This window comes from Xiphophorus couchianus, chromosome 22 (assembly GCF_001444195.1).
Source record: "Xiphophorus couchianus chromosome 22, X_couchianus-1.0, whole genome shotgun sequence".
Lineage (NCBI taxonomy): Eukaryota > Metazoa > Chordata > Actinopteri > Cyprinodontiformes > Poeciliidae > Xiphophorus > Xiphophorus couchianus.
Window position 1 is genome coordinate 20,043,226 of NC_040249.1, and position 18,792 is coordinate 20,062,017.

The 18,792-nt window shown below is 38.8% G+C and overlaps 1 protein-coding gene across 23 annotated transcripts in view; it reads right to left on the bottom strand.

Annotated features, from left to right (window-relative positions):
* Positions 1-18,792, bottom strand: part of rims1a (regulating synaptic membrane exocytosis 1a) — a 76,876-nt gene that overhangs the window by 42,416 nt on the left and 15,668 nt on the right. For 22 of the 23 annotated variants that reach the window (XM_028007142.1, XM_028007129.1, XM_028007131.1 and 19 more), the window contains exons 3-4: positions 7,522-7,732; positions 4,350-4,361 (exon numbers count right to left, since the gene is read on the bottom strand). In XM_028007142.1, coding sequence (XP_027862943.1) covers positions 4,350-4,361; positions 7,522-7,732 — 223 coding nt within the window. Of the gene's footprint in view, positions 1-4,349; positions 4,362-7,521; positions 7,733-9,265; positions 9,397-18,792 lie in introns of those variants that run through there. The other variant, XM_028007135.1, reaches the window with a different exon arrangement.

Sequence of the window (18,792 nt, forward strand, 5' to 3'; positions counted from 1 at the left end):
CCAAGACATACTGGTCTTACAAAGAGCGGCACACATTTTCTTGCATGTCAAAGCTTTCATACGAACCTCAGAAGTCATATTTACAGCTGAAGTGAGCAACTGGACCACTTAGCGCTGTGGTAATGTTTCATATTCTTTACCGACAAAGAAACAAGTCATCAGCTCCAGCTTCATTTTAATGCTGTTTATCATTCTCAAAAAAATACCTATTTACGGACAGTGATAATTGTATTTGCAGATTTTTTTTCTCCTTTTAATAAATAGAACATGTCACCAGCTGTTAACCATAATGACATTTAGGGAAAGGCTCTCTTTGTTCACTGTTTTGGTTTCATCATCACTTTTTCTTCAAAAGAGATGATAGGATTGAGCAAAAGAAATATTGTCTGCAGTAATAACGGTGTAGTCCACGTCAAGGAATAACTGATGCAAAAGTTGAGCTCTCAGTTTATTTGGACATCAACAGTCCAACTCTTACTTGTGGTCATCGGAGAAAAGATTATACTTAAACTTTAGCGGAATGTATAATAAAAAACATGGAAAACAAATCTTTGGGACATGAAAATGGGTAAGGATTTGACAAGATTCAACACAAACCAGGCGTATAAACACAGAGGAGGGTGACTACTGTGACAAAGATCAGGTGAGACTCATTAACTACATGTGAAAAACTAAGAGAGGATGTAATAGGAATGATACCTAACTAACCAAAAGTGAGCTCTAAAAAAACAGCAAAATCCTAAATTAATAACAAAAAAATCACAGAAAATCAGAACTTGAAAGAAACTAAACTTCAAATCCAACAAAAAAGGCAAAAACTGTTACGGTTACTATTCTGACATTGTAACTGCATGATGAACATAAGACTAAAGAGAAAAAAAATTTAAATTTGACAACAAAACTGTGGACATCTCACATCTGTGCACCACAGTCTGTTCTTTTCTGTGCATATAGACACAAACTGGGGTTTTTCTGTGTGTGTGTGTGTTGTTCTCAAAAGGGTGTGTGCAGCAACAACTGAAAGAGAGATGACACCCTTAAGGCTAGTCAATGAGAGACGGACGTGAAGACAGATACAGCTCGCAAGACTGCCGATCAATAGTAATCATGGAGTGGTGTGGCATTAACAGCAGATGACACATCGCCCAGCCTTTCTGCTGTGCAAAACCCTGACACAAAACGGCACCAAGCCATTAATCCCTCTGGACCTTGATCAATAGTTACACATTTACACAAGCATAAAGGCTATAGAAGCATGTTTGGGGATTCATTGCTCATTTATCTTATGGTTCAAGACTAAGTTTTGCCACAGATGCCAGCAAATTGTTAAAAGCTCATCCTTTCACCCAGCCCTGCGCTCCTCTGAACCAGCTGAAGAAAGCATGAGAGACTGAGTCTCTGACCCCGTAAACAACCCCCAGGGGGCAAAGGTTGGGATATATAACTATGTTAACATGATGTCCAGTTAAGAAGATCTTTGTGATAAATGAATGGGTTAAACATCTAGGAATACTTGAAAGTAGGCGTTTACTGACAGAGCAGAAGTGGATAACGGAAAACTTATTGCTGAAAAATATCAATGTCGGAATAGACATTTTATTGTGCTGTCGAATGTTTCAGAAAATGTATCTCTTACTTGATATGATTGCTTAAACTCTCCATCTAGTAGTTTCATAAAATACAATTCCACTTATTTTTCAACTATTTAATGGATCGCTGGTGTCAGATTTGAGCCTTTCGCATTACGTGCATGTCAAATGTACCAAATCAGCACTTTTTAGTAGTGGTACTTTCTGCTTCCCATACAGACCTTCACAGAAAGGTTTAAGCTCAGATCAAATTCAGTTCATGCTGCAGAGAGCCTACGTGATTTAGAGATTAGATGTTTTAGCAACCATGCTTCTGTGACATCAATACATTTTATGATTAATTATTTCATTCAATTTCATTCAGTAAATTGAATTTATTAATGTCAGTACCATCTCAAATTAAAGAACTGTTAAGTGAGAGTTCGTTTTATTCTTTTAGCACAAATTCACTCAGTTTCTCACCACTTTTCATTACCATTGAGAGTTTAGTTTTTTTGCAGTGAAAAAAGCATCCTGAGCAACTTTTCAGCAGTGCTGCAAGGAACGATTAATCATTCCTGCAGTAATTTAATGAAGCCATGTCAAACAGTAAATCAACCTGTTTTGCTGTCTTGCTATGCGGCCAGAGCTACATAAGGCCCCATTTCTGCCAAAACTATTCACTTTTGGAGCCAGTGATTGCTGAACCAAGCTTCAGCAAGGGAGTGGGACTGCTATGTACAGCACAACAAAGCAATCCTGGAGAGCAATGTTGTTCAAGCCGGGCCAGGAATCATCAAAGTGCCCATTTGGCAGCTCATTTTAAGGCAGGCAGCCAAGGCCAAGGAAGGTTCTCAACCTGACACAAGTATAGAAGTAGAGGAAGGTGTTAAAAGCATGTCCGCTGGGTAGACTGCTCTACCCAGCGGTAGAGCAGGTTATTTGGATACTATGGTATCCAAATAATCCTGATGTATCATTTTCTTATAGTGTTGCTTAACCAGGGTGCAGCTGTGAGAAAAATATACACCTTTCACATCTGGGGTTTTCTTTTTCCTCCAGGTTTAGGTCAATTATTTAAGTACTTTCCTCAAGAATATATATTCAGATTAAGACAAAATGGAAAAGATACACATAAACAAACAAGTACACCAACTAATAAAATCGTTTGTAAAATTAAAAATTAAATAAGAGCTGCCTGTTATCTTAGATTTTAACTGTTTTCTTGTAGATTTTTCTGCAGTTTGGGTCAATCTCCAGCTGTCAGCTAAATGGTTCCACATTTGACCCAAGAATCACTTCCTATACAGAAAAGTTCTTGATCGACTGTCAGGTGCCAAGATCCAAGCCCAGATCATCAATCTTCCCCCACAATGTTTAATACTGTAGTTGATGTAAGTTTTCTTTTGTACTGACATGTTGTGTTTTCTTCTCTCTCAACATAATGTTGTAGTTCACTTAGAAAACATGATTGTTAGGAGAAAACAGACTCTCCTGTTCAGTCTTTCTGAACTTTACGCATCAACATGCTAACTAAGACAAGTTCTATAGACATTTTTAGTACATACTCTGTAACTTGGAATAGATTTGTTAGGATTTTCTGAATATTTTCTGTGTATAGCAACTGACTTCAAGTTGTTTGGAAATTACTTTACAAACCCTTTGCAGATTAATAGGCAGCAACAAAAGCTTGACTGTTTGATTAGCAGCAATAGGGGTGTACACTGTATTTTTTAATAAATGACAGTGATGATCTGTTGTGTGTTTTCATCCATTTGAGGTCAACCTTGTAGAGCCTTTTAAATACTGGATTAAACTTATCATGTTCTGATACCTAAAAACCAAGAACTGAAAGAGGGTTTCCTTTCCATAAATCTCTCTCCAGCATAGTAAAGACATTTCTGTAGCTCAATCTACTCAGATTTGTGGGATCAGGTTATCATCAAAACAAATAGTTTGCCAATGATGAGTGACATTTAGCCTTTTGCATTCACACAGGGAAAATAGCGAGGAACATGATTAAAATGTCAAAAGGTCAGATTTCGTTGCAAAAAATAAACTGTCTCAAGAGGGAAGTTAATTGATTAGAGGCAACAGCAAACCACCGGATCGGAGTCGTTGTCTCAGATCAATGAAGCAGTGCTAACCGTGTAGGAGACCTCATTCTGCCCGAACCACCTGGATCTCCTGCCCTGCAGCGAGGATGACGGCGCTGTCGGCCTAATCCTCTGGAACAGCAGAGTCCACACAAACAGACTGCAGCCAGGAGCATGGAGATCTCTGCAGCCACTACAGTCAAAGCTGAGAAAGTTTGTAGCAGCGCTCTGAGGCTAAAGGATTCAGCTTTTAAAAGCTGAACTGGAAATGGAGCATCTTGGTCAAGAAAAGGACAACAATGACAGTCATCGAGTCTGAAACACAGAGCTGCCTTCTCTCCATTCAGATTTTATCCTTACCGCTACATTTAACGCAGACACATTCTCCTAGAAAGTCTCTCTAATAACAAACTTGAAGTTTAGCAAACAGCATTAAAAAAATAGCAATACCTTATTCGTCTGTACTCAAATAATGATAAAGTTTGAAAGGAAATCTCCTCTGAGCTCCTATCATGAAACCAGCATACTTTGCAACAAAACAAGTATTGCCATCAAATATTTCTGGAAGGATACATTTACAGTATATTGCTTGTAGTGAGGGCAATGAACATAAGAAGGGACATGGGTTACAATATACAAGTGAACATGTTCCAGGTCAAAGAGCCATGAGGTAAACAGCACTCACCACTTTGTCCTCCTGAAGCCCGGTCAGTCAGGCATGCAGAAAAAATAGAAAGAGAGTAAAAAATGTAAGTAAGAATGAAATAAAAGCATAGAGAACTCTTACTTCCCCTGCCAGGAATGAACTGCGTAATATGGTGGCTTGTGAAACCATTCATACACATTTTGTCATGATACAGCCAGAAACTTCTATATTTTATTCTCATTTTTGCAACATAGCTGGTTTGGTCCATATTAGGGTTTATCCATCTTCCTAAGAACAACTTCCCTGTCCCTGCTAATGAGAAGCATCCCCACAGCATAATGCTGCCATCACCCAAGTGCTGAAGTTTTTTTTTGTCTCTCCATTCTTTCATAAAAACTGGATTGGGAGAGTGCCCATATGAATTTATACTGAAATTAACTTACGCACAGAAATAGATTACTTCCAAATTCTGTTATTTCTGACAGCATTTAGATACAACGGTTTTCATTTAGCGGTATCAGAGTAGAGAGGGCTGAATATAAATATCAGAGGTCAGACTTTGTTTTTGTTGTTTTTTAAATCAAGCATGCTGAATGTTGGAGCTGTATCGCTCCATTGTGGAAAAGCATCGCTGCTTTGCAGCAAGAAGGGTTCAAATCCCAGTCAGGTGTCATTCTGTAAATTCTAGGTACTCCGACTTCCTCCCACAGCCCAAAAAATTACTATTAAGTTAACCGAGTAAAGTGTCTTTAGCTATGAGTTTGTGTGTCTGTGTAATTGTTTGTATTGAATGTGTCTGTATTGGTGACCTGGACCCCACCTATCGACCTTTGACTTCTGGAGATAGGAACGACCCAACCAACAGAAGCGCTACCAACTGTGCCACCCATGAAATCAACACACTGTCACCACAGCAAAACCTCATCCAGTTTGAGTATGTTTATTTATTTAGAATGAGGGACTTCAAAGAGTTTGTAAATGACCTTATTACCCCTGACAGATTGATAGGTAACACTAATTGGCTTTGTGCTAACATACAGATTCTTGCTATAAACCACCAAATTCTCTGCTTTTGTAGAGGTGACGATCAATTAGTCAAATGACGATCAATTAGTCAAATGTTTTTTAGTGACTGTATTCAGAATGATGAGGCTTAATTTGCCTTGTCTATGGTTTTATCTTCCTTGTAGGCGTGTTGGTTTGCTAAATTTGCTCTCCCAGTGGTTGCAGCGGCTTCCGCCACCTGACTGAACCCCACAGCTGAACACTCCCGACAACTAATTAGGATGTACTTTTAGATGTGTGTGTTTGTGCCTTTGAGAGGTCATTAAATGCCACACCGGTAATGTGGGGAAGGAGGCCAGACACAGACCGTCACTTCTTTAAAAAGAAGACTCGCCTCCTGTTCACACACACACAAACACCCCGCTGTGTTGCTTATAGGGCACCTCCGGACCCCTGGGAGACCAAGACAGAGTAGTAGACCACCCCCTCAGTCCAAAGCTCAGCCTAATGCCCAATTAACCTTTACCAGGCCTAGCTCGGGTCACACCGATTCATGCACAGCTCACACATGGGTGGAGGCATGCAGAAACACACACAGTTCTTGAATGTGGTATATTTTAACCACGGTGACACACATACCGCCACGGCTCATCACCTCCACCTGAGCTCCAACACCTGAGGCCCAATCCGATGTACAGCATTTTGATTTTGTGAACAGCTGTGTGTCTTTACAATGCCCCTAAAACAAAACAATGACATTTATGAACCTGTTCACCTTTTCGCTGTGTACTATATCCCAAGGCAGAATGTTGTTTTTTTTTAACTTACAACTGATAAAAAAAAACTACTAGTGTGTAAATCTTAATCTTCAACATTTCTAAATGTTGAAGATTTAGACAGACCGACAGGGCCGGCCTGACAGACCGGCCCTGGTCTGTCAGGGCCGGCCGAAGCCTTTCATGGGCCCTAAGCAGATTTTCACTTGGGGTCCCCCATACCAAAATGTCAATACCGGATTTTTTTGTCATTCTTGAACTACTCTATATGTAAGATGTCTATTAACATTAGCATCTTTTGTAATTAGCTTACACGATTTTAACCTTGCAAGAATAGTAATCTAAAGACAAAAATATTTGGATTTTGAACTGCAGAGCAGTATTTAAGTGTGCCACATTATTTTAATTATTTGAAAATAACATCAGTTAATACACACAAAGTTTATAGTAACAAGTTAACAAGTTTGATATCTTATCCTAACAGTGGCAGCAGCCAACACCAGGAGGAGATTAACCTTTTATTTGTGTAACAACTATAAAAATATAGAAATTGTTTTTCAATGTGTAATACTAGCATTTTGTTTTTATAATTCAATGTCATTCTAAATATACATATATATATATCCATCCATCGATTTTCTGTACACCCTAGTGGGGTTGGGAGGGGTGCTGGTGCCTATCTCCAGCGAACGTTTCGGGTGAGAGGCGGGGTGGACCCTGAACAGGTCGCTAGTCTGTCGCAGGGCAACACAGACATGACAAACAAACAACCATGTGCACCCACACTCACACCTAGGGAGAATTTAGAGAGACCAATGTACCGAACAGTTATGTTTTTGGACTGTGGGAGGAAGCCGGAGTACCCGGAGAGAACCCATGCATGCACAGGGAGAACATGCAAACTCCATGCAGAAAGACCCCGGGCCGGGAATCAAACCCAGGACCTTCTTGAGTCATGGCAGCAGTGCTACCAGCTGTGCAGCCCCCACTGTCATGTTTTATACAAATAAAGTCAAAATAGAAAAGCAGTGTGTGACCATATAAATACACCCTGTAATCCAGGACCTTGTAAGTAACTGTAAGCCCTAAAGGAGGGTGTATTTTCTATAAGTGTATTTGTGAAATGTTTCTGTTTTTATATCAGAATGAGCTCTTCATATTATGGAGCTCCATTGTACCTTTACAAATTAACAAGACCCTCATCAGTTATAATTATTACGGGGGCTTGTAATTTGCAGCTTCGCCACCAGATGCCACTAAATCTAACTTCCACTTAAATCATAACAGGTTTTGTTAAACAAATTATTTGCGATCAGAATGAAACGGAAAAAGCATGCAATGTTTCCAAGGCAAACGAAAATTTCAGTCAACTTTCATGGTGGTCATTATCATATCACAATAAAAGCAGCACAAGCAAAACCTTCTCTCACCGTATTGGACCGCAGGGACACTCTTCCCCCACAGCGAGCGCAGAACTTGGTCTGGCAGTACGAGCACAGGTTCCCGCAACCATCCGCAAACTTGGTCTTGTGGCAGATGCCGCAGGTTGGCGCGTCGTCCCGATGAACGGCTGAGCCCGCCGCCGCCGTGGCCTGCCGGATCACTGTCTCCCGGTAGCTGGAGAGCTGCTGCTGGATACCTCTGGGAGAGAAAAAAACACCAGATAGAAGCATGAAGATTGTTTTATATGTGACTGCAGGATTTATATTAGAACTAGAAACACTCGATAAAGTAATGGTTCAAGTGTTTCTTTAACGTAAGGGTCGATTTAAAGGTAAATAATAATCTATTTTTCATTCATCTGTGCGCTTTCTAATGGCTAGTCCGCAAACAGCGGGGGAAAGAAATGCCCTTTTCGGTGTTTTGGTCTTTAATCCGCACAAAAATTCCCCTTAAAATCACAAAAAACAATTATTTCTAACAAATCCTAATTGTTTTGAGTGTGTGTATGAGAAAACAAAGATTTAGGGTCCGCCGCGTAACAATCTATCCACATACTTGCTTAGATATGACCCCACATCGAGATTGTACTGTGCCTTACAAACTTTATATCCTAACACACAACTTAAAAGTTCACTTCCTGTCGTCATTTACTAATTCTTAACAGGACGACGTTGTTGTTTTTAAGCATTCTGATTGGCTGACGGGTTTTATCTTTGCGCAACACTGCCTCCTGTGGGTGTGGTATGTTTAAAACAATACTGGGCGGGAAGTTTGTGTGGATTCATGTGGATGAAACTGGGCTCAAGCTTGTCTTCATCAGACTAAAACACACTCTCCTGCATGGTTGAATCAAAAGGTGGTCCAACAAAGTATTATTATTATTTTTATTTTCTTCCTTATAGTATATTTTGTTTTTCAGTTGAATTGACCAGGAAATAAGTACATTTTTCTGAAAAGTCAGTTTTGGAATGATTTATTATGGTCTCACAAACACCTTCCATTTTCAAACTGGTGTGTACACTTTTTAGAGCTGATGTGAGTAACTTAATACAATATACATGCTAATATATTTCAATAAACAACAACAACAAATAACTGGAAGAGTGAATAAGACCATTTTTGGCAATTGTCAGTTCATATCTAAGTTCCATGCAATTAGTTCTGTGTATGAAATTGTTACAGGCCGCGTTGCCAGCACAAGAAACTCCTCAAATCAATATTTCAAAGGGGGGAGGAGGAGTATTGGTTTTATGTGGCGTTACAGTAAGCTGATTAATTGGATTTCACGCCGTGGAGATAGGAGAGTGAATACAGATGGGAGGGAAAAGAGAAAGGGAAAGGAAGATGACCGTAGCAGCAACTCTTCAAATTAATTACAAAAATACTGAGGTGACTAAAAGAGACTGAAGTGACTAAAAATCAGAGCTCAAGCCAAACTTTCTGACATGTCATGCAAAATATATGAGTCTGTTTCACTAATCTTTCTTGCTTCTGAAACAGTCTTTAAAATCACTTTAATAAATAAATAAGGCAAACAACCAGATCTGAGTCATTCCATGTCATATTTAAGTAATGTTAGCTCAAGATGAGGACTTGCTTATGATTATAAAATAGAGAACTAATATAATTCAATGTTTGAACACATCAAGACCCCACTCATCTGAATGCAGATGGCTATAAAAGCTCGACTTTGTCTGAATCTCACAGTCGCCGTCGTTGTTGGGTACTTACAGGCTGGGGCTCTGCGGTGCCGACTCCTCGCCCATCAGCTCAGCCAATCAAAACTACAAATCCCAGCAGAGGTCAGAGGAAAGAAAATCCAACATCCAGCTGTTTGCTCCACTTTTCAGCATCGCTGCTGTAGTCATAAGAAGCCAAACCCTTCCTGTAAACGCAGCTTTCAGAGACGCCAAGAACCCAACGGGTAAAATACAAGCTACCCGCAGAAGAGTTAACACCTTACTTGGACACACACACAAACATTTGTTACACTCTTACATGACTAATACAGACACACACAAAAAAAACAAAATGCAAACCTGTAAAACCCACACAGGGATGCACGCTTCCTGGGAGAGATAAGGTCACAAAGAGGTGACCTGCTGCTGCAGCACAGCAGGAATCACTTCCTGATCCATGACTCTCGCTGAGTATTCCCCAACTACCGGCTCTGCTCTGCTGCTAACAGAGTTAACCCTCAATAAACTGCAGGCCTGATATTTGGAACCTGTGTGATTGACTATATGTTAATGCTAAACTGACAAATATTACATGGGTTCTCCTCCTCATGAAAAAGCTTTGACCAGAGCTGAATCTGGTCCGTTGGTTTGTTGCTGTGAAGCCTCGTACTTACTTTGTTGTCTCAGAGGCGCTATGCTGATGCCATGGCTTTAATCCAAAATGGCTTTTTCTAGTATTAGGCCTAATAAATCCACTGCGGCTGGATGTAAGTAAAGTCAGCCATAGAGGCAGTGAGGCCCTTCCTCAATGTCATTTTCTGCTTGGGTTCATTGAGTACGTTTATTATTTCCAAAACTATTTGCTCCATCTCTGCTGTTACAGTAAAACCCCTACTGAGAATAGCCATAAAAAATGTCACATTTACCAATAAAAAGTGTGGCTGAAAAATGCAAATTGAAGCACGTTTGCACCTAAAAGAAGGGAGAATCTCTCCTTTAAAGAGGGAACTTCAAGTATTTTAATGTTTCATTTATAAATGATGGCAGGTTGGAGTGAGAAATGGATAACTAGCTAGATAGCTAGCAAACTAGCTAGCTGGATGAATGGATCAATCAATTGATTGATCAATGATTAATAGATACCTCACAGGGGCCTTTGAACACCTAAGGTTTTGATAAAATAGCAACTAAATAAATTAAGTTTGGCTTTGGCAAAGTTACGGCTAGAACAGGGGTCTAAAACCTGCGGCTCAGGAGCCATAAGTGGCTCTTTGGACCTTCCACAACAAGGCTTAATACCTCTGGCTTTGGAATCAACTGTCTTAAATACAAACTTATTAACTAATTTTAATTTAAGCTGTTTTTGTCACGTAATGAATTGGTTTTCCGAGACATAATGACACTTTCAGATCTATGTTTTTGTCATTAAGTTGAAAACAATGTACTTTTTTAATTTCCATTTGCCATAAACTTTCAAAATCCCACAGGAGGGATTGTATCCATTTTCCTTTCTGCAAAAAAATGTTTTTTCTTCATTTCAAATTCTAAATACAGAAATAGAATGAGGTTGTTTAAAAATTACAACAAAAAGACAGTAACGTAGTTAGTGGAACATCAGAATTTGTAAGCATTAAACCTTGGTTTAAATTGATCTAATGATTTTAAAGTAATTAAGGTGTTGTGTAAATGTTTGTAAATTCATTTAGAATGTTTGGTTGAGAGGCACAAGATGGAATATATGAATGCTGAATGTATTTTTATTATTGTGTCTGACCACAGATGGAAAGTAGATTTAAGCTAAATCTGGTGTGAAGCACACTAAATAATAAAACAAAACAAAAATGATTTGGAATACCAAAGTTGAAGGAGGGATAGCCTGGTCGCCTCAGGCTATCATTAGAACATCTTTAGAAAGCCCAGAAAGACTTTACTTTTCAGATTACTTTTATACATTGTTATGCAGAGAGACTTCTGTTTTTGCTGCCAGAAAAGGAATTAGGACAAATGTAGAATCCAGGAAGACTACTTCCAGAACAGGAACATTTAGGTTTTTTTACTACTTAGAAACTGTGGAGTACTTTTACAAAATTAGAACATACTGAGAAAGTCCAGACGATACCTACTCACTTGTACTTTAGCAACCCAGAGCAGGGATTAGAACAAACTTAGAATCCAGAAATATTACCCAACCAACTCAGAACAGGAATCAACACTACAGTATTACATTCTCTTTCTTTTGCTCTTGACTTTCGTTTGTTATTTTGTTTGTATTTCCTTATTAATCCATGTACAGCACTTTGAGTTGCCTTGTTGCTGAAAATGTGCTATATAAATAAAATTACCTTACCTTACCTCACGGGTTAGCTGAGGACTCATCTGTAGGCTAATGCTATCAACGAGAGTCTATCCTGTCTCTTTTACCAGCTGTCTGCAGCTGGTAAAAGTCAACAAAATAAAACAGACAGAAAAGATATTCTAACACTGCAGCAAGTTCCAGTTAACAATGTTTAGTTGTGTAAAGGCTCTTTCCGATGCTTGCTGTCTAAAACTGACAGAAGCAGGAAGTACGTCAAGTACCTTTCTACAAATTAGTCAACCACAACAAGCCATCAAATCTTCTGCTGCAAGAAGCAGCTGGTTCTTGCAGCATATGCAAAAACCAGAAACGTATGGTTTGAGGGTGGCTGCAGATTTTTATTAGGATAGAGGGAAGGGAATGGAAGGACGGGGAAACGCATGAAGGCCAACATCAGAAAGAAAAATACACAGAGACAAAAAAACAGAGCTCATTAAAGAAATTCGGAAATATTATATTCAAATGAAGCCACAAGGTTAAAGCAAAGTGAACATAATTCCTCAGCTTCTTGCACAAGCATAGAAACAAACCTCATCATTTTTCCCAACAAAATCTTTCACTTGCTTGGAAAAGCTGCTGCTTTATATACATTTCAGACAAAACCTTCATGATTCAACATTTAAAGTGTAAAGAAGCTGGGAAAGTTTGGTCCATGATGATGCAAAGTGGCGTGTGTTACAATCAGAAGATAAACTTTAACAAGTCTTCTGCATAGAAATTATATTCCATATTTGAGTGTTGTATTCTAGCTGGCATATTTACATTTTTGAATTGCTAAATATGTCTGAGAACAGTAATGCTGGATTTCTTTTGGCTTTTTGGAGAAAGTCAATAAATCTCTTAAACAAAGAAGAAACAAAATGTTTTTTTTTAGATTGCAGGAATTGGTTTACATTTTGCAAACCTAGCACTACTTAATATACAACTGAAACCAGAAGTTTACATACACCGAATAAAAAGACATCCTCACTGATGTCACTTTATATTTACACCCATGGAAGCAATCCCAAGGATTACTAATTAAACACTGATCAATCTAAAAATGAAGGCAAAAAAAGGAAATTAAAATGATTTTGGCTACCTTTGCATCATATTATAGAAATCAGTGTGTCAGTGGTGATTTTTTTAAAACTATATCTTAATGTCGGTTGTAAGCAAATGTTCTCTAATTGAAGTTTTGCATGTGATTATGTCATGAAATGCGGTGTAGATGGTGGTGAGACAGACGCTGTAGACCCAGGTAAGATGAAAATGATGATTTTAATGATGGGAAAACACAGTCTAGGAACGGGCAGCACGGCCGAGCTGAAGCCAGGGCTCGCAGAGTTTGTGGCAGAAAGGAAAGAGATATATTGGGTTCAGGATATTAAGTGAGTTTGAGGGAAAAAATACTGAAGAAGATAGATAGAGATGCTGTGAAGAAGAATGGGAGAGCAGAGGGGAAGAGCTTCTGCAGGACGTTTATAGAGCCGTGACAGAAACTGCAAATAGCTGTAACTCAAAGCTGGACAGAACCGAGACCTTTTAGTGGCAAGGACAGGCCAACATGACACACAGGGCTTTCACTGTTGTTATTTTATTATTTCAGACTTTCTCTTTCAGTCTTAAGTACTACAAAGAAAAAGATCTGAACTCTTGGAGCGTCTACTTTGAACCAATTATGGAAAAACAGCATTTAGTTTTTAAGGTTCACAAATCTGGAACAAACTTCCGGTAAACTACAAAACTGCTGAAATACTGAATTCATTTAAATCAGGGCTAAAAACTAATTTATTGAGCGTCACCTTTGATTTATAATAAGTGGAACTTACATTAACTTTTCATTTCTTCTCTTTATCTTCTTTTTTGTTTGTTCTTTGTTGATGTTTTTATCTTGCAAAGAAACTCAAACTGTCTTATTCCTGAAATGTATTATACAAATAACATGATTCTTGCCCATTATGATTGATCTCTCCCTGCTCTGCATCCATGGAGCCTCCTTTCCAACTCCTCTGGGATTTAAGGTCATAGTTCAGGTGTCATTTGTGCTTATGAGATGCTGCTGTAAAAACTGTAAAAAAAAAAAAAAAAACCTTGTTGCCATGGTGATGAATAACAACAACTGTCCGAAAGTGAGAATGTGTTGGAAATTAAGGGCAAAAATCCTTCCAGCTGCACAGCATCCAAAACCAGACAGAATAGTTGTCCAAACATGAAATTCCTCAATCAAGGACATTATGAACAAACTTCAGGATGCAAAAGAATTTAAATTTGGGAGGACAATACAATACAATACAATTACACACCAGACTAGAGATTTGTATTTGTTAAAAAAAAATTGGGGAAATGATCTAATTTGTGTTGACGTGTCAACTAAGTGTAAATATGGTCATACACAAATAAAAATGTTCCTCAGGTGTGAACATTTTGTAAATCACTATTTCTCACATTTGTGAAAATACAACCAAAAAAAAAATCATTCAAGTAATGATGACTTTGGCACATAAATATTTCTTTTTACTTCAGCTGGTGATCCCAGTTTGATGGAGATTAAACATTGCAATGATACGTCAAACAACCAGAAGCAATAGTTCAATTTGGACAGATTTTTCAACACAAACCAAAATAACCAGCTGTTTATCCTTTACAAGCTATGCGTAAAATATTTCAAAGATTCAAAGAACGTAGCTAATCCTTATTAGCCACCGCAGCGTTTAAAAAAAAAACTTTGCACATTTATTTGACCCAAGAAAGGTGCCAGCAAACCTTTCCTCCTTAGCTACCGATTTACTTAAGTCTTAAGAACTGGATTTGATGATCACACAAGGACGCTGCTTCGGGCAGAGAAAAGACAATGATCTCACAATGAGAACATATTTCATACAATAGCCAAAAGCCATTTTTCATATTTATAAGACATAATTTAAGCTTATATATTCCAGAACTAGCACGGGGTAACTCACTTCTAACCAAGCACTGTATTTGAAACATTAAAGACACGAAAGCAGCAAACATCGATACTGTACAATTTATTTATTCACTCAGCCAGAATCTAGCCTAAGTTAGTATGTTTTGTATGAACTAATATGATATAATTTGACACAATAAGTTGAGCCTATCTTTAATGATCATTATGGGACGGATTTGAACCAAAGACCTTCTTGCTGCAAGGCAACAGTGATGCGAATTGTGCCACCATGCAGCCCAGTTTGCAAAAATACTACTATTCTTGTCAACATAATCATTGTAAAAATCTTTATTACTGGCTTGGAGGAATCAAACTGCTCTTACTGAATGTTTCTACAGGTTGGAAGGACAACCAACCATCACCTTAATCTTTAGAGATCATCTTAATAAATTAATATTACAGGAAAAGTGGTTCACATCAACTCAATTTGCCTATGAATAAGTTAAAATGATCTTCTGGCAATCAGCATTAGTTTTATAGACTTCAGAAAGTAGATTCTGACATTTGCAGATCTGTTTTTTTCTCCCCCGGTTGGGCTTATTAGAGCACACCCATTTTCCTAATGTCTGGCTAACACAGCGCATCAAAGATACCACAGAGAAATGTTTCCCAGAGCAGCAATCAATCGATTTTTTGAGAAAATTTAAGATGAATAAAAGTGATCAGCAGTTGATTTGAGGCATGGCTCATGTTTTAATCTTAAGAACACAGAGATCACAAAAAGCAATGGTGATCACTCTGGCATCCCCAGGAGAAGGAAGGACTTCCCTCAAAATGAAAACCCAAATGCAGATTAATTTACAGCTGAAACTAAATCCACAATAACTACATTTCCTCTCACTTTGTCAGCCATTTATGAGGTAAATTAATTTGCAGTAAAACTTTTCTATGCAGCACAAGATACAGTATTACTTATTGTAAAACATTTTAAGCAGATTTTCCAGTTTATTGAAGACACTGTTAGTTTGAGCCAATAATTGTTACTGTGTGCCCACTCCATCTCACCACTTTCTAACAGGCTCACAATTAATTTGCTTTCCAATCTCCCAAAATAGCTTTGGACCCTCCTCCGCCACAGCTTGTCTCCTGCATTAAAGTGTGCACTTATGCTTAAAACACCTCCAAAACATTAAAGATCCCCCTTACTTGACGTGACAGTTAATGGGTCTAAAAATAAGGTAGATAAAATAGCTGAGTCCTGAAGTCCTTGAGCGTCGTTGTTGTTTTCGGGCCAAATGTTGGCGCTGCCTCTTCCGGTCCCGGCCACTCGTGAAGCAGAGCGGCACCGGGTTGGGAACGGGAGCCAGCTCCCTCTCTTTCCCTGTGGTGACTCAGGCCTCTTTGGCCGAGTATGAGTCACTCCTCCAGTTCCGGGATCGATATTCAAAAAAGCAGGCAGACATGAATCAAATAACAATGAGCAGTTTCAGAGAAAATCACCTCGCAGCCATTAAGAAATTAAGAGCTCCAACTTTTCCGTCTCATTAGCAAGCAGCAAGTTCACTTTTGTCCCCCTGCCACGGACTTCACCACGTCCAATTTTCAAACTTATCATGGTGTCAGCATTGTATGTTTCTTCCTACAACCTAATTTTACTCCTGTTTCCAATCTAGCACACACGCATATATATACAAACGCACACATGATGCGGACAGGTCATCTTGGAAATTGATTGAGACTCGCCAAGTGTCCCATAATAGATGAGTATTAAAAAAGTTTCCTCCCTCTCGTACTGTCTGTGAAATTGAATGGAAAGTAAAATGTGAGCCAGAATTAGAAACAGGGATCTGGTCTGCAGCAGCTGTGTGTGCGTACAGAAAAGGTGTTTGTGGAAATGCAATGCAGAGCCTCCTCAACTCTTTTTAACACCTCATTATTTGCAGAAAACAGTTTGTCGCCTCTGCAGGCTGATAGAAATCTTTGATGACTCAGATTGTTATTAAAATGTCTCCCATACTGGACAGTTATTGATAAATGCACATCACACTCAAAAAAAAAACTGCTTCTGTCTCTTTGAGGTAGGACAAAATGAGTTTCTGAAGCAAAGAAAGTACAGTGCATTCAAAATATTACAAGGATATACCTAATTATGGTCACATAGGTTGGAAAAGAAATAAAAATATATATTTTTAACATACCTTTGAAAGAATGGACAAAAGGCCCTGAAATGTGTGTGATAAATTAATAGAACTAAAAAATTGATTTCAAAGAAACATTCCTCATCCCTTCCTTATTTGGCTCCTCAACTTTACTCTTCAAGTTAAATCCCTGAAAAATATACCTAATATACAACAACATAACAAAATAAAATAACGTTTCACCACAATGTAGCCATGACTCAACAAAGATAAAGCTCCCCAATCCTTCTGGTCAGTGAATGCACCACTACTAATTCCATCTGATTGTGTGGAAAAGCACCGAATCTCTCTGATCCAACCAAACTAAACAGCTGTTTATGGGAAACAGGGCTCACCACCCAGGGTGTTGTACAGTCTGAGAGTGGTTACCAAAACAACAGTCAGCACAAAGTGTTCTGTGGTACAAAATGGCCAAAACTACAGAAGTACAAGAGGGAAGAGAAACCAAATGACCATCAGGTCAGGACAATTCCAGTTGACAAAACTGTGTAACATCCAGAAGCATGAAAATTATTCATAATGGCAATGAGTTTAACAATGAATTAAGAAAAAGCACAAAAGGAACATGTAGGATCATATGAGCTAGCACAAGCCAACACTGACCGTTATACTTCCGGCTTACAGTAGCAGAAGCCAAAGTACGGTGTCCATTAAAGGACATACCACGCCAACTGCCAAAACCCAAAGAACAAATATCTGCTGACATATTGAAGCCACTGCCCTATGCTCTCAATAACTGCACACTATCAGGCTTAATAAATATGGTTAAAATGGAAAAAGTGGAATTCAGAGCTTTAAAAAAAATTGTGGAAATTGATTTGCAGACACCCCCGAAATAAAATGCTTCTCTTATTACTGACTTTGGACAAATGTTGCTGTTTTCATGTACATGTTTCTGGTCGCTTCATTCAAATGTGCAAACCTCATTTGACATGAACGACTCGATGCAATCAACTTCCCACCTCCACCACATGCTTACTCTGCTGCTGCAAAATCAATGACTGTGTGCAGTGGCTGTGCTTCCTTTTTACCAGTTGGCAATTTAAACTCAATTTGACACTGTTGGATTATAACTAGGATCAAACTGCTTCTTTAATTGGACTGTACTGATTTGATTATACATTTCTGGACATGAATTGGATCTGTTTATCTTCAGATGATGCTTGCTGCAATTTGGTGCTAAATAAATAAACTGAATTGCATAAAATGAATTGGGGGTGGGGATTTATTGTATCATTTATCATTTATTGTGAAAAAAATTTCTTATCATGATAAGAAATTTGATTTGTCATAACATTGTCATGATACATTTCTGTTTGTGTATTGATGCACAGCTCCAGTATAATGAAACCCACATATTTATTTAGACAAAGATTTCTGGATTAATATATTTCTCTTTCTTTCCTACAAGAAATGCTGCTTGCATACCTCTCCGTTTGTGCCTGCATGTGCTGCGTCGTGGCCTGGCTGCTCACCATATGGGTACGGGGACATGCAGCATCTCTCACTCGCTAGTCGTCTCTCACTGTGCCAGAGCTCTGCTGCTTCTCCCTCATGCCACCACGCTGAACTGCCGGGGTGTACTCTCACCTCCCCTCTCTCTCTGCCTCCGTCCCACCAGCACTACCTCTTCCTCATACATCACGCTCTGTCTGACGGGTGCTACAGGTTACCGGAGAGGGGAGATTTGCCGTGTTGAAAGCACTGAGAGCTTTTCGCCTAGAAATCCAGTGCAGAAGAGCACATGCAGGATTCGGGGGAACCCCATTAGAAAAGAAACGTGATGATTCATCCCCAAACTGACAGCAGTAATTTCATACACAATAGCACAAGTGTACAGTGTGCTTCTTAGCTAACCATCTCTGTCATGTAGACTTTGCTTTTCTCCTCATTTCTCCCTCCCCTCTTCTCACCTCCCCCTTCCTCCCTTTCCTCTTGGTATACTTCTCTGACTGCCTTTCCACCCACTCACTGCTCATCCTTGCTTTTTCTCTCCCTTTCTCACTTCTTCCTCTCCCTCCTGCTCTCTCTCTTTCCCTAAACTCTCTCTTTTGTAGCCATTTCGATCCTAACATCAGGAAATTTGTACAAGTACCTGGTATTGTTAATAAATATTGAATTTAATTTAAATCAACCTT